General features: G+C 47.4%; 1 protein-coding gene across 1 annotated transcript in view; it reads right to left on the bottom strand.

Annotated features, from left to right (window-relative positions):
• The window catches only part of LOC142584893 (nose resistant to fluoxetine protein 6-like), a 34,802-nt gene that overhangs the window by 6,437 nt on the left and 5,357 nt on the right, over window positions 1–23,008 (bottom strand). Inside the window, exons 2-4 of the mRNA XM_075695254.1 lie at window positions 17,198–17,291; window positions 9,338–9,458; window positions 7,469–7,655 (exon numbers count right to left, since the gene is read on the bottom strand). Coding sequence (XP_075551369.1) covers window positions 7,469–7,655; window positions 9,338–9,458; window positions 17,198–17,291 — 402 coding nt within the window. The remainder of the gene's footprint in view (window positions 1–7,468; window positions 7,656–9,337; window positions 9,459–17,197; window positions 17,292–23,008) is intronic.

Here is a 23,008-nt window from a genome sequence, read left to right as displayed (position 1 = left end):
TTGGGTCTGGATGTCTCGGACAAACTCAGAAAACCAGAACTGCTAAAGGCTATTCTTGAGTTAGAGGCTGAGGATGACGAGCTGTCGGAATGCCTTGAGACTATTGAGGAGAGGTCAAAAAGACAAGAGCGCGAACTTAAAGAGCAAAAAGAGAAACAAGAGCGTGAACTTAAAGAACAGAAAGAAAAAGAAGAGCGTGAACGTAAAGAACAGAAAGAGCGAGAGCAACAAGAGAAAAAAGAAGAGCGCGAACACGCTTTGGAAATGAAGCGTCTCGAGGTAGAGATGGAACGCGCTCGTAATGGAAGTCAGGCACACGGTGCAGGAGAACGAGTATTGTTCAAAATGACTGACCTGATGCGGCCGTTTAAGCTTGGAGAGGACATTGGTTTGTTCCTGGTTAACTTTGAGCGAACGTGCGAGAAGCAGGGGTTCTCTCGGGAAACGTGGCCACAGCGCTTGCTCACTTTGTTACCCGGCGAGGCGGCCGACGTAGTCGCTCGCTTGGATAGAGAGGAAGCAGAGGATTTCGACAAAGTAAAATCGAGTCTGCTAAAAAAGTACCGGCTGTCTGCGGAGGCGTTCCGTCGGAAGTTTCGGGAAAATGAGAAAGGCAGAAGTGAGTCATATACAGAGTTTGCGTATAGGCTTATGTCGAACATGCAGGAGTGGCTCAAAGAAGAGAAAGCGTTTGGTGACCACGATAAAGTTCTGCAGTGTTTCGGGCTAGAACAGTTTTATAGTCGGTTACCGGAGAACGTGCGATACTGGGTCTTGGATAGGCCAGACGTTTGTACGGTGGCTAAAGCCGCTGAGCTAGCCGAGGAGTTTGTGACGCGTCGGGCTCGCGGAGCTAAGGACGGTCAAAAGGGTGAATTTGGCTCGAAGTTTGAGAGGCCGAAGTTCACACCCATGAGAGCAAAGGGGAACACGCGTAGTGCGGATGCGAGTGGAAGCAGTGCGACCGAACCTAAGGAGACGGCAGCAGCCGAAGCCGAACGCAGAAAGCGGTTCGAGATGAGGCAAGCGCGCGTTTGTTATACGTGCCAGAAGCCGGGTCACTTTTCGGCGCAGTGTCCGGAAACAACACCAAAAGTTGTGTTTTTTTCAATAGGCAGCACTGACGAGAACATGAAGCTTCTCGAGCCTTACATGCGAGACCTCCTCGTGAACGGGAAAGAGTGCCGAGTGCTTCGCGATTCCGCAGCTACGATGGATGTAGTTCACCCGTCTTACGTAGAACCCCATATGTTCACGGGCGAGTGCGCATGGATCAAGCAAGCCGTGGAAGCTCATAGCGTGTGTCTGCCGGTAGCAAAAGTGCTTATTGAAGGACCTTTCGGAGCGCTTGAGACGGAGGCGGCAGTGTCATCTATGCTGCCCCCCCAGTACCCGTACCTATTTTCAAACAGGTCCGATCACCTCCTGCGCGAGAAGGGGCTTTTGTTTGGTGAAGCTAGTGTTCAGGCCTTAACCAGATCGAAGGTTCGGGAGCTCGCTGCAAAGGCGGTAGTTGCGGGGCCGACGTTATCAAACAACGAAAAAGGGTCAGAGGCGCAGCAAGCTGATATTCCGAGCACGCCCGAACTGAATAAACTTGAGTCTGTAACGTTAAAGGCGCCAGATACTGGAGAGGAAACGCCCGACGCGGGAAAGTTAGAAGAGCTATCTACTGATTTGCTCATCGCGCCTACGTCAGACGGACTTGATAGGTTGCTAAAAGTCAGCCGGACGGCTTTGATAGCCGAGCAAAAAAAGGATGGCAGCCTGGAAAACGTGCGCTGCAATGTCAAAGAAGGTATCGCCAGGAAAACTGCGCGTTTTGTGGAAAGAGGTGGAGTCCTGTACCGGAAGTATCTAGACCGCAGAGGAGTGGAGTTCGATCAGCTGATCGTGCCTCAATGCTATCGTCAGGATCTGTTGCGCTTGTCACACGGGGGTTCGTGGTCCGGACACCTTGGAGTTAAGAAAACTAAGGACCGTCTCTTGCAAGAGTACTATTGGCCAGGGTGTTTTCGGGACGCAGACCATTTCGTGAGGACATGTGACACTTGTCAGCGGGTGGGCAAACCAGGGGACAAATCGAGGGCGCCGTTGAAATTGGTACCTATCATTACGGAGCCTTTTAGACGGCTCGTTATTGATACTGTGGGACCTCTGCCGGTAACAGCCACGGGGTACAGACACATTTTGACTGTGATCTGCCCAGCGACAAAGTTCCCTGAAGCAGTGCCGCTTAAAGAAATCAGCTCAGTTGAGATAGTTAATGCACTACTGTCCATATTTGCGCGAGTTGGTTTCCCTGCGGAAATCCAATCAGATCAGGGCACAGTGTTTACTAGCGCTTTGACGACAACTTTTCTCGAAAGGTGTGGGGTAAAGCTGTTACACAGCTCAGTGTACCACCCACAGTCGAATTCCGTTGAGAAGCTCCACTCCGTCATGAAGCGCGTGTTGAGAGCGTTGTGTTTTGAACATCGAACTGACTGGGAGCTGTGTCTGCCTGGGGTGATGTTTGCTTTAAGGACCGCGCCGCATGCGGCTACGGGGTTTTCGCCAGCTGAACTGGTGTACGGTCGCTCGCTTCGATCTCCGCTTCGCATGCTTCGAGAATCGTGGGAAGGTAGGGGCGACGACCCAGTCGTGGTGGAGTACGTGCTTAAGCTCCTCGAACGCTTAAGAAGGGCACAGGAGTTGTCAGGTGAAGCAATGACAAAGGCCCAGCAGAGGGCCAAGGTTTATTATGATCGGACAGCCAGGGCCCGTCGTTTTGAGGTTGGCGATGAGGTCATGATATTGCGCACATCGCTAAACAACAAACTAGACGTGCAGTGGGAGGGCCCAGCACGAATTGTTCAGAAACTGTCGGACGTTAACTACGTGGTAAGTCTGCCAGGAAAGCGGAAAGCACAGCAAGTTTACCACTGTAATCTGCTCAAACCTTATAGACAAAGGGAAGCAGTGGTGTGCATGATGGTAAACGTTCCTGAAGAGCTTCCGGTCGAGCTTCCGGGACTAGGCTCAGTGACGAACAGGGAAGACACCGGTCAAGTCATTAGTGACCTTATCAGTAAAGCACCGCTGTCGCCCGAGCAGAAAACCGAACTACACCAGCTATTACAAGAGTTTCAAGGTCTGTTCTCTGAGAGGCCTGGTAGGACTTCTGTCCTTACTCATGATATAGAACTTACCTCCCCAGAGCCAGTACGATCCAAGGCGTATCGGGTGTCACCCCGCCAGAGCGATATTATGGAGGCTGAGGTAAAGAAAATGCTACAGCTCGGTGTTATTGAGGCAGGTGAGAGTGATTATACCTCCCCTTTGATTTTAGTTGAGGTACCGGGCAAGGAACCTCGTCCTTGCGTCGACTACCGCAGGCTTAATTCCATCACTAAGGATCAAATTTATCCGATCCCTAACATCGAGGAGCGCCTTGAGAAAGTTAGTAGCGCTCAGTTTATTTCCACCCTAGATCTTGTCAGGGGTTATTGGCAGGTTCCACTTACAGAAGAGGCTAGTAGGTATGCGGCGTTCATTTCACCAATGGGAACATTCCGTCCTAAAGTGTTGAGTTTTGGTTTGAAGAACGCGCCATACTGTTTTTCAAGTCTCATGGATAAAGTGTTGCGGGGACAGCAAGAATTCGCTTTACCGTATCTAGACGACGTAGCGATATTCTCCGCATCATGGTCTGAGCATATGGCACACTTGCGGGCAGTGCTAACCCGCCTGCGCGAAGCGGGCTTGACAGTCAAGGCTCCTAAGTGCCAGTTAGCACAGGCCGAGGTTGTCTACCTCGGTCACGTGATTGGTCAGGGTCGTCGCCGCCCCTCTGAAATAAAAGTGGCCGCTGTGCGAGACTTTCCGCAACCGCGCACCAAGACCGATATTCGGTCGTTCTTGGGTGTCGCCGGCTACTATCAGAGGTACATCCCTAGGTACTCTAATATCGCGGCTCCCCTGACGGATGCTCTAAGAAAAACAGAGCCTCAAACAGTCGTCTGGGACGAGACAAAGGAAAGAGCTTTTAGCGCCCTAAAGAGTGCCCTAACAAACCAGCCTGTGCTACGATCGCCAGACTATACAAAAGGGTTCGTTGTTCAGTGCGATGCTAGTGAGCGAGGCATGGGCGTTGTACTGTGCCAACGGGAAAATGGAGAAGTAGAACACCCCGTCCTGTATGCTAGTCGTAAGCTGTCCAGTCGTGAGCAGGCGTATAGCGCCACCGAGAAAGAGTGTGCGTGTCTCGTGTGGGCCGTTCAGAAATTGTCATGCTATCTAGCCGGCTCGAGGTTTATCATTGAGACGGATCACTGCCCTCTCCAATGGCTGCAGACCATGTCTCCCAAAAATGGCCGCCTCCTGCGCTGGAGCCTCGCTTTACAACAATATTCCTTTGAGGTGCGTTACAAAAAGGGGAGTCTCAACGGTAACGCCGATGGCTTAAGTCGAAGCCCCTAACGTAGGAATCAGCCTCAAAATTGTTTGTTACTGATGTTTTTCTTCCTGAGGCAGGATTTTTTTTAACATATTGCTTTTGTTTAGTGTTTCAAAGTGATGATATGCTTTCTAGTGCAATTTTTCAATTTGTGGACGCGTTCTGAGTGATGCTAGACTACTGTAAGGAACTAGGCAGTGGTATAAAAAGGGGAAAGAGCCTGGCAGGGCTTAGTGAGGGTTGTGCCGTGCTTGCTGACTGAGCGGTTGAGTTTCAGCGTAGTTCTAACGCTTGCCGGGAACGAGAACAAAAATGTGAACTCTCCCGAAGTCACTTTGCAGTGTCCCGTGCGAACCTGAACGAGAGAACGAGGCCTTCTCTGTGCGCTGCGCTCAAGAAACGTCGAGGGACGCCCGACTTCGGTTATGAGCATCATCGAGCGACATCCCTCCGGACAGCGGATGCAGTCCCCTGTCCATCGGGATCTCCTTCCCCCGGCGGGGCGGTCTGTTGCGTTTCGCCTGCGACACGTGGTTTTGCCGGCGCGACTGCGGCGAGGCGGCAGACATTTTGGCCCGATCATCGTCGCCGCAACGCTCATCGGCAGGTGTTTCCAGGCGCGACTGCGGCGATGCGACCGCAAAGGATCACCCTCTCATTCCAGTCATTGTGCCCGAACCAGGCGATGCGAAAGCAGGGATCATCCTCTCATTACAGTCATTGTGCCCGAACGGCAGCGCTACGACAGGGTGCTACGAGATCGTGCTCGACATGGTGCTACGGCAGCGCTACGACAGGGTGCTACGAGATCGTGCTCGACATGGTGCTACGGCAGCGCTACGACAGTGTGCGTCACCATTAGCCCATTGTACATTCACGTGCTCGTCTTTTGAGGGGTTCCTTCTTGCCCTCAACTGCGAGAGTATAAAAACAGCTGCCCCCGGACGCCAAAAGGAGGGCTCCGATTTCTTCTGTTGAGTGAAGTGCTCTCCCGTCTCTCTACTTCGGTCAAACCTGACCGCCAACTCTTTGCGATGTTAAAATAAACAAGTTGTTTTGTTGTTACCAGTCGACTCATGCTTTGCCGGGACCTTCGGATGCTTCCAGTTGTACCCCAGGCCGCCAGGCCAACGCTACCCTTGGGGCTTGCGACCCAGGTACAACCACGGGCGTCAGCGCCGAGTTCCCAACAGATCGTACCAGCGGTGCGATCCAAACACCGAGCGGTTTAAAAAAGTGGCTACGAGATACGCCGATGGAATCAATGGTGTCTTGTTTGCAGTCGCCTTGCGCACACTGGTGAATTTTTCTGTTATCATCATTTAGCTAATTATCTATAATTATTCGCGTGGATTGATAATTACTTGTGTCATTGCGTAAGCTCGAATGTCGAAGTGTGCACCGCATTCAAAACATCATATTGAACAGTTTCCAGCTCGCCACATTTTGCCCAGTTAGCGTTTCCTCGTCTCAAAGTTGTGGCGCGAAATGCGAAAAAGAATGCCAAATAAATGCGGGCCCGCGCGTTTCTCATACATGACAACGGCATTCGCAAAAGGGGTTTAAAATAATCAACACTACTCAATGGCTGACTTGGTGACCGCGAAAAAGTGACAAGGTGACGGCGTGCCTGTTAACTGCTGCTACGAGCAAGCAACCTTGTCACGCTGTTTGCTAGAGCATTGCACACCAGCTTAGGGCAGCGATATGATATACGATTCAAGGGAAGAAAAAAAAACATCAATTAAGAAAGGCACCGTTCTGATAGCGTATTCCCTATTTTCAGAAAATGTTTTGTAAGTTTGTTGTTCCGCTCTCCTCGCGATGCGCATTTCTTTTACAACGCCGCTCTTAGGCGCCCGTTACTGCGGGGAGCATCGGCGGTGGCGTAACCGAGCGAACGAGCACAGCGAAAGATGAAAGCGAACGCGGACCGCAGGGGGGGATGAAAGATGCGATGAGGAAAACGGAGAGGAGGGTATGGCGGAAGACTGCAAAGTGTAGTGCGGCGACGATGGCTACGAGATGGCGCCAGAGTAGCCATATCGTAGCGCGTCGTCTGGGAGGTCTGTCGACGGCGGCTGCTGTGAATCGCACGAACGCGTCACCCACGCGCTGGCTCTCGCCATCTCCAGATTAGCGAGGCACTCGCGCCGCGCTTCGCTCCGTTTGCAACGGGCCACACGAGATAGATTGTCCGCGCCAGCCAATACATAGGGAAAGGAAAACACGTATAGAGCTGCGCTTAAGTTTGCCAATTATGGAGCGTCGTAATCATCGGTGATTTTTTTTTGCTTTAGTAACTGCGAAAGATGGCCCGGGCGGTTGGCAACAGAATGGGCCCAGATAAGAACAAGAGAGAGAGAGAGATAAGATAATGCAGAAAAAGGCAGGGAGGTTAACCAGAGGTAGTTCCGGTTGGCTACCCTGCGCAGGGGGCCTTCAAGGGGGATAAAAAGATAAAAAGAACACATGTTTGCTAAAGAGAAGGGGGTTATCATGAATCCAGCTATATTCATTTGTTATTTAAAGATTACCCCACGCACGTTTCACGCAACATGCATTGTTGCGAGCTCGCTTGTTTGGCAGCCAATGTCCTGTCAGTCACTATTATACAGCCACGGACATCACCCCTAGGATGAAAGTGTCTGCTTATGTTTGAGTGTTGGCGCGGGTTTGCAATGTCTCCATAATTTCTGAAGGAGGTACGTCGTAATGTTGAGTGAGTTCTTAAATACGCAGGGGACAAGTTCACACAGCTTTTCGTCCATGCCGGCCACCATTTCTAATAATAGGTTCGCTGTCACTACCTGTCGGTGTTTTCTTTTTTTGTTTCTTTCGTTTTTTTACGAACGACTCTAGGCCCCCGAAGGGGTTCATGAATATGATCCCAGTTGCTTGAGAAATGCGGGTGTACACACCAACCTAAAGAAAAATTAATAAGGGGAATACAATAAGGGAAACGCTACTACAAGAGATATGCCCTCCACTGCCTGGAATGCCGTCGCAGTTGAGACGAGTGTGGCTCACCGCCCCGTCCGGTGACGCAGGCGTAGTGTAACCACCAGAAAGGTAGAGACCAGACGACACGGTTGAGGCCGGCGTACAACGCAGTGACCATTCTCGTGGGCATGTTGCCTCGATGCCACGGCATGGGCACGTAGATGACGACCGCACTCAGCACGACCGACGCAAACCAGGCACAGCCCTGCGTGAGCTGCAAACCGAGCGTACGGAGCATTCTGACGAGGGCCCAAAGCGAAACACCTGCATGGTGCGGGCCAACATTTGCACTTCTCCTGACTACTGCACGCACGTACACCGAAAAATAAAGGAGATGAAGCAGCGGGCAAAGCAACTACTTCCTGCATACGGACGGCTGAACTATTGGTTGTTCACGCGACGACTATCGTCAAGTATTAAGAACAGACGATTATAGCAAAAAGAATGAGTTTTGCTGGCCAAGATTCGTATAAGTTAAGAAGGCAAATTAGTGCGAGAATCACTAATAAAATTGTTATTTAGCCAATTTTCCCTACTTTTTAATTATTACTTTAGTGCGCTTACTGTAAATTTGAGCCAAGTTGAAACCGCGCTTTCCACTATTCATTTATCTAAGCCTGTCGTAGCTCAAGCCTATTCACCAAGGAAGTTTGTAGTGGAACCAGCGCGATGGCTGCGACACACGCAGCACCAGATCTCGTGTTGCGCTTGCCTCAGTCCTAGTTTCTCGCGCTGTTTCCACTACGAGGTGCAATACCGACTAGCTTTTGAAGTAGGAATCCGCAGACTAGCACCACTTTCGAGGGTTACCGTCTCCAAACTTGCGACGAAATACCATTGGCGTTCCACTTGCCCGTTTTTGCGTAAGCTCTTTCTTGGGCAATGTGGCACAAAGCTGCATAAAACCCCAATTATTCGCTGCTTTTAGGGACGAATAATTTGGAGACAACAGCTGGCCAACGTGTTGGTCAACGACTCACGCTGCACAACATCTTTCGCAACGGCAACAATTTTGCCACAGCTTCGGTAACAAAAGCGAACGACAGTGTTGACACGTTCTTTTACGCAGTATATCTTTCCATCACGCTCTTTGCGGTGCGGGCTGCAATGTCTCTGTTTTTTACACGCCTTTTTATTTTCTTATTTTTTTACTTTGTTTCTTATTAATTTTTTGCCTAGGGGTTAAAGTGCAGGCCCCCTTTGTGGGGCGATCCTTCAAGAAGCAACTGTGGCATTTCGAATGCTAGGTAGATTGCTGACAACGGTCGATCGAAGTCAGGGAGCAATCGACACCGACGCCTATATATAGGGCGGCGAACTGTGGCCACGATCAATTTGTGGTGAATTCTCGGAGAACTGTCTCACGGATGCCTACTTTTTCATCGAAAAGGGAAGCGTGTGTGATAGCCATAATGGACGAGCGCTGCTTCATGTGGGGCACAGACGCGCCCCGCATCGAAGTTGTCCAACGTGTTGCTTGGTCTGACAGGGCGTCGCTTACCTGTCGGCCAACAAATGCAGCCGGCGCTTCTTCAAAACACGTTCCCCAAAATTTTTGGGGTTGCCCAGTGTGACAGGGCCACCGTCTGCATCGTTCTCCTGCTGATGCGGTCGCTGTTGGTCAACATGTTGCGCAGTGCGAATAGGCACTAAACGGGCATGCAACGTTGCGACTTTTCTTCTGAAGTTAATTTCTCAAATTTTATTAAAGAAAGAATGTATGAGCACGCAGTAGGGATGAATGCCCCTAATACCCCTATGTGGAACTGGAACACCTCGTTATATATATATATATATATTGTTTCTTGAACAATCTCATTTCATTTGCAGCGCTTGGTATTTAAGACGACTGAACTCATGCAAATATAATAGGGCACATAAGGCAAATCTACCCACCTTCGAAATTTTCGCGTTCCTGTAGCGTACGGTAAGGTAGCCGCAGAACATTCCGCTCACGTAACTAGGCACATGGGCAAAGGGCTTAAAGTGGATGTATTCGGCTGTGTCCAGAATCTTGCTGGATAAAGAGACAGAAGAATGCAAGGAACTGTACAAGTAATATCTCTTTCGGAAAGAAGTTGCCGTATTCTAAAGCTGGAAATAACCACAAGAGCTCGTTGTTTGTTATTTACTCACAGCGCATTGATGAAAAGGTAAGGTACATTACAGCAGGCCATCCCACGAGCACAAATGTTACAAACGCACTAACATACAAAGTCTCCAAAAATAATTGTAAGCAAGAGAACAGCAGACTAAACCAAGAAAATCGACCCATATGCTTCCACGTACGATTCTGTCCGTTAAAAAAAACCATAAGGGGTAATAATTACCTATCTTCGAGCCTGTGCAGTCTGGAGACTGCGATGAGTCTGTGTAGATACTGGCGTACTACGGCAAAAATAAACTAAAAAAGTGAGTGACAGATGATCCTAATAATTTGTTACATAAACATGTAGGCAAACGGATAAAACTCCTATCCTATTATTTGTACATTTATTATATGTTGTCTCAGCATTACACTGCACATGTTAGCTCTCTCTTTTGCTCTTTTTGTAATTGAAAACATGGCGTTGGGGCACTGATGGTTTACGCCGGGAAAACTAGAAAAAAAAGCAAAGATGTAACAAAAATAATGCTGCAAGCAAGAATCGACTAGTTTTTTCAGATTACAAGGTTGCCAGAGAGCTGCAGGAACTGAAGTCTTATCTGGGTGATTTTTTTCTGCAGCACATTCAACTCTTGTTTCGCTGTGACAGCGACGAACGTAAACGTCCACACGTGTGCTGTCCACTTCCCAACGCCGCCTACCTCAGTGTAGTAGACAGTATATGCCTACAAATCTGGGGGCCTCTCCTAATAGCAATGCGACTTCCCGAAGCACTGCTTCATACATTACTATTGTCACATGCAGCATGTAATTCTTGCAGGAAGGATGTTTTATAATCTTTTTTCTGCATGTGAAGTTGTTATATAGGGGGTAGCAAATCGCACGCTCGTCGTCTGGTTGACCTTCGTACCGTTCCCCTCCTTGCTTTTATCTCTCTAAGCTGCGGCAGTGGTGAAGTAACATTGCGCAAGATCTTTAGGTACGGTAAGTTAACTTGGGAAGCTAAGGATTACAGCACGAGTTAGTCTGCCATTAGGGAAATACGTATCGACATTCAAACAGGGATTTGGGTGTAATGCGTGAATTTGGCTGTCGGACATTCATCTTTTTGGTGACCTAAAGCTTGACGGATTGAGAATATCAATTTCGGTAATTGAAAGGGTATTACAAGAGTCCAGCCATATTGGTCGGTTGAAACCTTTCGACATGTTCTAGTGACATGTAGAGGTTTGCGAAGGCGACATCTTTATCGCAACTATTCCCGGCAGTAAGGACGGACCCCCGCTGGACAATTTTTCCACGCAGTAGTAAGGAGCCATAGCATGTAGAGAGTATGCGTGCTCTTCTAGTCTCAACAGCTGAGGTAGACAATACCGCGTTATGCTTTCGCCATCAGGTAGGAGCTGAGGCCGTCTCAGGTGAGGTTTCTTTTTCCCGTCTTATTCTGTTCGTTTCTTATCTGAGCGGCTGTTCTCAGCTATACCGCCGGCGCGGCTGAGGGCGAATCAATGCCGAAAGGCAAGAAAGAATCGAAAATGAAAAGAATCGTTACGTAATACGGACCCTGGATCAGTTCTGCGGTAAAGTGGAATGGAAACACGTCATGTTAAGCAGAAGGCACTTACCCTATGTCTGAAGTTCCAGGAGTGAGAGAAAATACCAGATCCCATATGTACGTCAGATAGCCCGTCAGGATGCAGCTTACGATGCTCAGGATGACTCCGAGGAGGAAAGTTACGCGTGGTCGGCTGTGCAGGAGAAAATTAGACATTTCAGTTTTCAAAGAACGAGTACTGAATAATCACAATGTCCCCTGCCTATGCGCACGGCTATGGTCTTCTCCTCAAGCTTGATGCCGGCTCAGAGCATGCATGAAAGCTATGAGTGCAAATATAGAGTAATTATAAAGTGGCTCTAGGTTGTCGTACAAACATGATGAGGCTGCGCGATTTTGCTGAACACTAACACGGCGTAACCATGAGTGTTGGAAGACTCATCATGCGCTAAACATCTGATGCAGCTGGTAACGAATGAATAATCTTCACAAGTTTTTGACACAGTGCCCCTGAATTCTACGCACTTTCTCTCTGTATGCTCAAACGTTGGCATGTGGCCTCTGTTGCCAAGGGGGAAAAAGTTGCACTTTAACCCGAAAGGCGAATCATTGATCGTGATAGCCAACATTAAACAACTACACGAAGTAAGGTTCGTAGTTTGATCGCTCGTATAAATTACAGTAAACATTACTATACTAGTTTACATTACAAGCATAGTCTTACCCGTGCACAGGCAAACATGAGATCTCACTCGATGACCGCAAACACTTGCTGTCACAATGTTGATGCGATAAAGAGCGTGAGCAGAGTGGAGCGAGCCCTTCTGCTGCTTCTCGCTTCTACGTGTCACCAAAACTTGAGATTACGCGACCTCCGGCACTAGGCGGCCCGCGCCCGGGAAGACAGCATACATGCAACCACCAGCCATCTCTGCTCGCCCAACTTTTGCACCCGCCAGACATTACCTAAAGCATAAGTAGCTGGAAGTGTATGCGCTTAGCCGCGTGGACAGCTTGTGCAGCTACGGCTCCTCTAGAAGAGGAGACGCGCACTTAACTGCACCAACTCCCCCACCTAGCGCGAGCTTTATCCCGTGACCTTCAACATTGGGCGCATATCAAACTACCATGGTACGCAGGGTGGTACGCTCACACCGACACGCTTTTCCCTGCACCCACAGCACGCAGCACTTGGGGAGTAATGGGATCTTATCGCACTTGGAACTTGGAACCTCACGGTGACGCCGACGGCGGCGACCACGGAGAAAATTCACCTGGAGTGTTCATGTGGGTGCTATCGCTAAAGGTCGCAGTTTCACCCGAACTAAGAAGCACTGTCTGCGATAGCCAAGGATTAGACAAATATAAAAAGTAAGGTTCGTAGATTTTATCGACCGTACAAATTGCCGGGAACATTCGCTTACTAATTACATTAACCACTCTTGGTGTGACACGCGCACAGGCAAACATGAACGGCTCTTATTCGATGACCGCGAACACTCGCTGTGCCAATGCTGGCATGATGAAAAGCCAATGCAGGCCAAGCATGACTGACAATTAACCCTCGTTTGTAGCTGCCGCGAGTGCACTATCTGCCAGAAAATGCGATGTTTTTTGTTGCATGGTATATGTGCGTTAGCAAGTGCACGAAAATTGAACCTTTAGGGATGAGTCAACTCATCCAAAGCTTCCAGTGCGAGCGGAGAGGCTTTAAAGAAAGCATCAGCAATTGTCGTCCGCTATTGCGTTTGTTACACCGTCCCATTCCTTGACATCCATATTGCGTGTGCGTTCCGCATGTAGAACTCGGAGTTAAAAATGGCATGCGCTCGATAATGTAACATTCCAACTTCTTGAGCTATTCATATCATATTTTCGCTGTACTACCCTCCATTATGAAGCTGCGCACACTAGACACGTTGTCTTTAGTCAACGCATATCGTGTTCAGCTAGACCGTGGCTCAGGTCTTGCAGATTGGTACCGCATTTTGATTGCTGTGAGTCACCCCATGAATCTCGCGCAATATGGGGCGGACTCCTGCAATGTGGCCATTAGGAGAAAGCGCGACGAAACTTGACGGGGGATATGGAAGAAAAATTCTCTTTTGCTGCAATCAATTCTAACACTCCACCATGTCTTCTTGTCATGTAGGAGACACATTTTTGTAGAATAATTGTAGAAAGACGCAAGACGCCCTATTATTTCTGGTACTTGTCCTTCAATACCTTGCAAAATAAACTTGTGTGTTATATAAAAAATTGAGAGAGAGAAAGAGAAAAGAGTCTTGCGTAATGTAAGAGAGAGAGAGAGAGAGAGAGAGAGAGAGAGAGAGGTCATAAGTGAAAGACAGGGGCGTTAACAATGCTCAGCCCGGTTTGCTACCCTGCACTGGGGATGGGGTCAAGGGGACTGAACAGCTTAAGACATACTAACCAGAGAGCCTGCCTACAACGGTTTCTTATTATAGTGTTGACGTACGCAGGAATGCCGGAAGAGTTATGAGGAAACCACAGCACTTATGATGACCTCTCGTGATGCTGCAATGAGCCATCATGCGCTCAACGTTCTCTTTTTTTCTGGCCCTTCGCTTCAAAGAGCAAGATACCCTAAGAATGACCACGTCGCTGTCAGTACGTTTCTCCAACATAAATGTGGTATAGAGTTAGTAGTACCAATAAGACTTATGTGGTCTTTCTGTAGTCCCATAATGACAAGACGTCGAATTCAACGCTGTTGTTCACGTTAATGTTTTCCGTTTTTTATCCGGTATACGCCTCCTGTCCCACGAATACCTGTGTTAGAAAGCGCAAGTATCTGTCTGTGTGCGAGTTCCCCTTAAACACGTAGGAGGGAGAGAGCAAGCGAGGTTAAGGACTCGGGAATAACGAGGAGACAATGACAGGGAAGAATGAGAGAAGGCGCACACGAGACCAACGCTCTATAGCGTCGCGGATTGCCCTCCGCTCCAATTTCTGTACAAATTCTGGCTGCATTAATTTCTTTTGCGGGCCTTAAAGAAATCGTGAACCATGCTCCCATATCTCTAATGTTTCAGACTTGTTAATCTACACTTTCTATTTTTCGAAATGTCCTAAGGCTAAAAAGTTTCACAGTTCAGTTTTACGCAATTGACTTTCAGAGAAAATATGGAAAGCTTGGGTCTAATGTTCTTCAAAGTTTAGAAAATGAAAAGCACATAAAGCTTCCATTGGCTAGTATTTTAGTATTTAGCCTAAATACAGGGGATGTCATCATAGGCGGTGGGAATACTCGGTGGGAATACTAAAGCTCCATTTATGGCAAATAAATAATAAGGCGGTTAAAATGACAGCCGCATAGACTTAGCATGTGAATTGTCTCACAAAATTGTAAAGCTGAAGATGCCTGCTCCTTTCGCAACGAAAAGAAAGCGCGCACAATCAGTCGACCACCACTTTTAAATGTTACCTGCAGTGTAATATATTTAAACTGGACTTGACATTTCACATGACGGGGGCGAAACGCGAAAACACCCGTGTACTTAGATTTATAAGTGCACATGAAAGAACCCCAGGTGGTCCAAATTTCCAGAGTCCCCCACTACGGCGTACCTCATAATCAGATCGGGGTTTTGGCATCTAAAACCCCATAATTAAGTTTTTTTTACATTTCGCATAAGCAACCATAAGCGTATTTTCGTTCTTAATTGGTAAAAAAGCGAAGAAAACGGCACAGGGCATGACACCATAAAATTTCTTTGCGCTGTCAATTTTTTCTCCACAGATCTCTCATGAACTCACTGCGGACTTTTCTAGTTTTCATTATAGAGCCCCTCTCTATCTTTCCCTCTGAAATATTGAAAGTTAGCAGTCGCCTTACCGGAAAATAAACAGAAACGGTGCTACTTACTAAATCATGATAATGGTCAAAGGTAAGGCCACGACTGCGATGACCTGCATGTCTACTGATATGTACCATAGATGAATCAGACACTGAAAATAACAAAGAAATACGTATTGTTGCAGCGGTGTAGTATAGTAAAAAAAAAACTTGTTTTAAACGATGTACACAGTGCACGCAAATAATAACAGTCAGGTGCAGGTGACTGCAGCTTGTCTTTGTGTGGCATCCCAAATCCTCCATAGAACCGTGGTCAAGAATGGGGTTAACTGGGTAGAAGAAGCGCGAAAGCTGTTGTTTCAAGGACATAATTTGTTTAGTGGTAGGAGCTCTCTCCGTGCGTTAGAGGAGCGCGTGTGGGTTAAACATGGGTTTCTTTCAAAATTAATGGACATGCTGCTATTACTGCATGTCGCTTGCTCCTTAGGAGCATTCTGTTTACTCATTGTTTACGTCAGTTTACTGAGGTTTTTGAAGGCCTCTGAACTGGCGCTGCGTGAGTTTGTCGTGATGGCTGCTGTTGCCCTGCTTTGTCAGCAGAGCATTTGAGGGCTTGTCCGTTTTTTTTTAATCATGACCGTGCACTTTGATTTTAGCTCGCAAGAAAGTACGAAAGTAGATAAAATACATAGACAAGTTATTCAGGAACCAAACAGCTGGAGAAAGTACCTCTAAATCAAATGGCTTAGTGGATGCGGATGTTTTACTGAACTCTTTGTCGGCATTGGATGGTTGGTGTGGTTTGAACGTTACAGACGCCAGGTGGCGGCACTATGGCTGCAGTTACGGTAACAGTTGACGCAAAAGTGTAAACACATTATTTTTACAATAGGGTAATTTGGTGAGGCTAAAAAGTTCAGTCAACAACGTAAGTTCGCGTCCTGGCTGAGGCGCATCTTGAAAGGTCTCCCAATGTAAGTCCAGGTAAACTTACTGTCTCTTCTATTCTCTTGAAGTTGTTGACTAGTAGTGGAAGTGCCCACCAACTTTTATCGCAGACTTTTATTTGGTCCATAAGCATTCCGTCGTCTGCTGGTCCTTCCAGCATCAGAGGAATTAGTGTTGATGCCAACAAAACAGCCAAGGCGGGAAATATGAGCCTGTGAGGAATGAAATATCAGTGCCTAACGCCCAGCTAATTACAGCTCAGAGTCCATGTTTTTCCGTGCACTCATTTCTGGCTGCATGAATGGCCTTTAGCTCCAGGGATGGAAAACACGAGTTCCAGGTCTTAAGTAGACATGTTTGCTTTCGATTGAGGCCTGCTTTGTGGGGCCCAGGTATTGGTTATATTCGCACTACATTAACCTAGCTAGTAATCCACGTTAACTAGGCACCCTTGTAGGGTTTCTTTTTCTTTATCCTAATATGCCTGTGGTATTTATTTCCTTCAGTATATAGCCATGTGCTTCCATTTTCTTCGTTGAAGTTTCGTGAAATGGAGTAGCTTGTGCCCTTTATAGATCGGCTCGTAACAATCATGTATAATGACACAGATGTCATCTAAGCCCTGCAAATTATTTTTAAAATCTTGCGCACTTAGCGCGAATGATATTTCAGGGCTCTCCTTATAGTCCCCGATACATTACACTGGCGAAGTAATCTGCAAACCCTCTTTCGCCTTGCTCACACTTCTTTCACTCTTTCCTTCCTTGTGCTCTGGATAGGGCACAGCACATCAGCGCTCACGACACGCGGCCAGGTCTTACCCAGCCATGCACATCATAATTAAATTTCTGGCCCACCGGTGAGGTTAATCAGCGTGCTTTACTCTTAAGTTCACACGAAACTGTGCATGTTGGCTTTGATGTTCAGTGTGATGCTTATGCGCATCAATGACGCTAAAGAAGGGCTTAAGGTTAGGAAAGAATTTAGTACAGGAGAGGGTGAGCAGGGGTATTGCAACGCTCCTTTCAGCTATTCGACAAGCTCTGGTGAGGATTCTGTTTGGTACGTCCTACGGGAGGCACATGACAGAACGGAAGCCAACGGCCCGTATGAGAGACGGAAGTTCACCTACCTCACGTATCTGCGGAAGGTCGCCATCACATAGACCATGAAGGGATTTTGCCGGCTTGCTATCGACCGCTTGTCTTGCATCACAAACGTGAGCAGAAACCCGCTGTTCGCCGTTGTGAGGGTGCGAGAAAGTGTTCAGGTAACAGCAGGGCTTCGCTGCAGGCATTGGTCGAACGAGTACTACTACTTACTCACCTCATGAAAAAGAAGGTGGACACACTCAAAGTAGTGCCGAGCACAATCTGAAAATGCAGTTGGTCCATTATCTCCAAGTAGCGTCTGAGAGAATCTGGAACAAAGTTTTAAGCTTTGATCTTATAGCTATAAGCCATATGAAGCAATGTTTTTTGGCGACTCGCACTTTGCGAGCAATTTTTTGAGTTCATCTGCTTATTTACTATTAATTTACCCATGCGTGGTCGTCTGGAGTGCAACGTGTACATCAACAACAGCAAAAACAACCACGATGGCGATGACGGCGAGCATCACGACAACCCCAGCAGGACTCTTATTAGAAGATGCGTATTCCAAGGTTTACAATGGTTGGGTTGCGGCATTCTAACCTTATAGTTATTTATTTTTTATTACTTTTTCTAACATTAATATATTGTTTATTTTTTATTTTATTTTTAGACAATAAAAAAATCACTAGCCAAGGTGCTCTCTGTGTCTATATTTCCACAGTAAACAATATACTATAACAGAGCAGAGGTTGCGGCAGTTATCATGCTGAGACCTTCGTACTTCCTTACTATAGCAAAACATTTACCTGTAGTCGAGTCGCGTAACGCGTCTGCAAGGATAAAACTGAGCTTCGGATCGCTGTTGCGTTTGTTCATCTGGTGATAACTACTTGTGCGATTGTCTTTCACCTGGTGCGTCTCATGCTGCGTGCTCAATGTGGAAGATCAAGTGAGAACATGTGCTTACGGTAATATTCGGTCTGCATGATGATGTACGTGTGTCCGAGGATAACCCAGAGGCACATCAGAGTCTTCATCCCATTGATGAATTGTAGTGGCTTGTTTGCCGCTCTGCAGTGGGCTGACACGAGGCGCTTGGCATTTTTTCTCGCAGAAAACGCAAGCAACATTTCCATGGGCACGCCTTGAGTGAAAAATGAAGGGAAAAAAAAGAAATTGTAGTGGGAAAAGCTAGATACTGTTTTTAGACTGTGTCTGTATCGACATTACCAAATTGACTATATATATCAAAACGAGATAAGGCGAGATTCATCGCTGAAAGTAACAGGGGTTGACGTCTTGTCTAATGCTTACCTGACACATAACTTAGCCTCAAATTCTGAAACTTTCATTTTCTTGAAAACATTTCCTAACTTTACCTGAGGAGGCCTTCACGCCTCTTTACCCCAAAGTGTCAATGGTGGACGCAAGAATGTAGGAAGACGACGCGATGGCGGCCAATGAGGCATGCCGGTCGTCCCTACATTTATTTTTGACATCCAGTCAGCTGCGGCGACCAGCCTTGTCCAGAACGAGAGCGCGTTCTCTTGCTCGCGCCTGCTTCGCCGTTGTTCTTCGAGGCACAGCAAGTTGCACGTGGTGCCGTTACAAGATAATTCTCAAAGCTCACTTTACCTGTCTTCAGGAAATCAGCCATTCTGTAAGGCAAGGAACGGTTGCCGCACGTCTGGGTTCGAGGGAACCCGTCACAAGCTTTACGAGAACGCTTTAACCAAAAGAAGTTGCTTAAGGCACGAGTCACGCTGCCTACGAGCTAGTAGCGACAGTACACAGGCGAGCATCACGTGGGCAAGCAGTAAGTTCAAGCTGGGATATTGCTGACAGTTGCCTTCGTCCGGCAGTGGACACAAAGATAGGTGATGATGGCGCTTAGTCATCTGTTATCTATCTTTGTCCCTTTGTGTAATTAAACCACAGAGATGGATAACATTTTTTTATTGACGAGGTCCTAAAGCTCCACTCTACTTTGTACATTTCATGGTGCTCACTACTGCCACTTTCCGATTTTTTGTGCGAGTCGATGCGTTTGCATTTTTAAAATTTTTCTCTCGCCCTTTTGTCTTTCGTTATATATTAAACCTCTAGTAGTATTCCAAAGCCTTTCGCTCGGCTAACCTCTCCGCCTATTATTAAAATTTCCATCACCAGCGCACACGTATTTTGACATTCTGGTTTATATGCGTGGTAATCATCTTTAAGTTCCACGGCATTTTTGAAAATCCCCTGTGGCAGATAGCATAATTCTTATCATCGAGCTTGATTATTCGATGAACCGGATAGTGTTAGCACGAGAAATCGACATACATGTTTAGCTAATTAACGAAATTTCACTAATAACTTTCATAATTAATTACGTTGCGCTACATATTGCAACTTACTAATTGTAGCCGCTGAGCTTGCAAGACGCATCTACTTGAAATGAATTTCCATGATGACCTCAGTTTACATATATTAATTTCCAAAGTGTGGGACGAAATACACGGACGTTTCAGTGACTTTGTGCTTTAGTGCATAAAATAGTGTTTTAGTAAGAAAGTAAGCGGAACGACAATGCATATTTACGGCGAGTTTGGTGGCTCATATCTCCAAACCGGTGTAATTCTATAAACTGATTCCAAGAGCATACGCCTTGCAATCTCACCGGCTGCAATTCGTAAACTGTAATATGTGCAATAAAGGAATTAGTTAGGAAGTTAATTAGCGAATATTTTAAATTAATTAACAATTTGCATCCATTTCTCTTGCAAGTAATGTACGCCTCTCTCCAAGGAAGACTCCAAGGAAGCATGTCGAAACTACATTAACGGCAGAATCGGTCAAAAAGCGCTCCAAATCTTCCTCCGCGCTGGCCAAGAGAATAAACACATTAGACACACTATCTTTTGAGTACCGAGGCACACTGAGATTGAGGGCAACCAAAGGGTTGATAGGATCGCTCGCGAGTATACAAACCGAGCGGACCTAAACAGAGATCCTGAGGATTTCATGACAGTGATCGCAACGTAGTCTGACAGACTAAATTACCATAGAGGGACGAGGATCAGATATCCCTCGCCCCACAATAGACTCACTAAACAACAGGCAGTTTACTGGCGAAAGCTGCAGACAGGAACTTTCCCAAATTTACATATACTATGCAAAATGTTCCCAAGTCAATACAGGGACACATGCACGTGGTGTGGCGCGATACCCACACTTTATCACATCACATGGGAGTGGAATACGAATAAGGCATTCCACAAAATAGAAAATCCGAGTGCGGAGCAGTGGGAGAGCGCGCTCTCCAGCGGCGACCCTAGCCTCCAGCGGAGGCTGGTGGATCATGCCCGACGAGCAGCCACGCTCAGTGGTGCCCTGGAATAGGGGCGCCAACCATGCAGGCCGGAGGTCGGCATCAACCAATAGAAGATGAAGACAACCGAATTGCTCTTTCTAGAGCAACAAACTTTACTTCCTCCTCCGCCTCTCTGAACAATCGAGCTTAAGGACTAGAAATATGTTATCTGATGTTATCTGCAACAGATGATTTTTGAAAATTCCGGCAAACTTGACAATGACCCCACCGTATGCGGTTTTCTTATTACACACTTTTGGAATACGCAAGTTCTTTTTTTTTTTTTTTTTTTTTTTATTTGGGGTTTTACGTGCCGAAACCACTTTCTGATTATGAGGCACGCCGTAGTGGAGGACTCCGGAAATTTTGACCACCTGGGGTTCTTTAACGTGCACCTAAATCTAAGCACACGGGTGTTTTCGCATATCGCCCCCATCGAAATGCGGCCGCCGTGGCCGGGATTCGATCCCGCGACCTCGTGCTCAGCAGCCCAACACCATAGCCACTGAGCAACCACGGCGGGTAATACGCAAGTTCTGTGCTTGGTGTGTGTGTGGGGGGGGGGGAGGGCTATGCGGTGTAAATAAGGTAAGATGACAGTTCGTGTCCTCCAAAAGTGCATTATCCTAGGCTGGCATAGCGCAGCACCAACAATATGAGGAATTTAACGCACAGGAGCCAAACGAAGAAATATCGTATCTTTTTGTTCATTACTGTACACTCAATCTTGTCTGAATATATATAGCGTTCAGTGGGAAGCGCGCGAGAGAAGCCCAGCTGCATACACGCCTCATACATATATGCGCCTTACCAGTACTCACGTACGGGGCGGAAACCTGGAGGCTTACGAAAAGGGTTCTACTGAAATTGAGGACGACGCAACTAGCTATGGAAAGAAGAATGATGGGTGTAACGTTAAGGGATAAGAAAAGAGCAGATTGGGTGAGGGAACAAACACGAGTTAATGACGTCTTAGTTGAAATCAAGAAAAAGAAATGGGGGCATGGGCAGGACATGTAATGAGGAGGCAAGATAACCGATGGTCATTAAGGTTTACGGACTGGATTCCAAGGGAAGGGAAGCGTAGCAGGGGGCGGCAGAAAGTCAGGTGGGCGGATGAGATTAAGAAGTTTGCAGGGACATGGCCACAATTAGTACGTGACCGGGGTAGTTGGAGAAGTATGGGAGAGGCCTTTGCCCTGCAGTGGGCGTAACCAGGCTGCTGCTGCTGCTGCTGCTGCTGCTGCTGATGATGATGATGATGACATACATACGGCTCTCTGCGGCGGCAGTACGGTGCGTCACTGCATTGCTCGAGTACTAATCGCGTCAGCGTCCAGATTCGTCGTTTGGTTCTGTTGGAATTTTTTTGTACGCTACAGCCTGCCAGTGCTGTCCAGTGCGTACAAGTAAAAAAAAATCACCGGCCCTTCCAGTCAGGGAAGATGGTCGAACAGCGAAGCTGTGTTTGTTACACCGAGTGTTACACCATGTAAGACAAACTTCGCAAACAGTCTTTATTATGAATCTTTTGTTTCACCACTCTTTCACCTCATTTTCGCATTTGCGTGCTTCGCGGGGTGAGCACGCGTTATGAGAACTTTTTTTTGCGCGTGAGGTTTCTGCCTGTGTTTTGCCGCGCTTTTTTTTTCGCGTGCAAGTTGCTCCAACTCTTCTAGCGCTGACGTTCACGGTAGGCAGCTTCTTCCTGAGGATTACGCACTACTCGTGTTCTTCCCATAGTTGTAGCTCGGATGGAGTGTGCGGAACAGCTCATCTAAAGCTCCGTAAATGGGCGCAAAGCCAACCACTGGAGATGCACGCACTGCAATCGTTTCGACGATTGGTTGGATTGGTTTGACGATTGAGGTGGCTGCCGGCACTTCGTGCTGGCGCAAGAAGTGCCGGCAGCTACGCGCTCCTAGCATCGCCTTTGAATCGCTGGGCACTGTTCATTGGCCGCAAACCACCAGCATACCATTTGTTTCTTTCGCGGCAGGCTGGAATCAATCGTCGACAAATTCGATGCCGATCTGGCTCGATCGCCCAAAATGCCCGTGTGGCAACAGTATAATATTTGCGTAGAAGATAGCATTCTCACAGGGGGAAGGTGTTACTCCAACCGCTTTTCCCCGGTTGAGCTATTCTTTCCCTCTGCTGCTAGGTCACGTGACCCATTTTTAGCGAAGTCTGACAACGACGACACAGGGTCTGCATAAACAGCTTCGTTGTAAAATATTCGCTCATTGGAGAGCTTACAGGGCCAGAGGCACTGCGCACTTGTTTGGGACTTCCTCGAAATGCTACAACTTATTGGTCATTGCTTGAGTATTTGTACCGAAATGTGTGTTCCACTCCTTGCCATGTGAAGCTTTTACTTTCTATACTCCGTTCCATACATAGCAGTCAACGCTGTGGAAGCTACGCAAGAAGTTCGGTCAAGAAGAGTTATCACTTCGCGCGTTCCCTCTATGCTTCGCTGGGGATCAGAACCCGAGTGGTTCCAGTGTCTCGAACTGCCGTCTGCATAATCTGGATCATTCTTTAAAGCTGCAACTTTCCTTATGAATTTCACGCTCTGATTCCAAATTATACTGCTGCCTTTGGATCAAGGCGGCATTTACAAAAGCTAACTGTTTCCGCATTGGAGTGAACGACGCAGCTATGTGTGACTCCTGCGAGACCGAA

Source organism: Dermacentor variabilis, chromosome 1 (genome assembly GCF_050947875.1).
Source record: "Dermacentor variabilis isolate Ectoservices chromosome 1, ASM5094787v1, whole genome shotgun sequence".
NCBI classification, from domain to species: domain Eukaryota; kingdom Metazoa; phylum Arthropoda; class Arachnida; order Ixodida; family Ixodidae; genus Dermacentor; species Dermacentor variabilis.
Note: the sequence above shows the minus strand (reverse complement) of the source record. Positions and strands in the feature narration are given on the sequence as shown.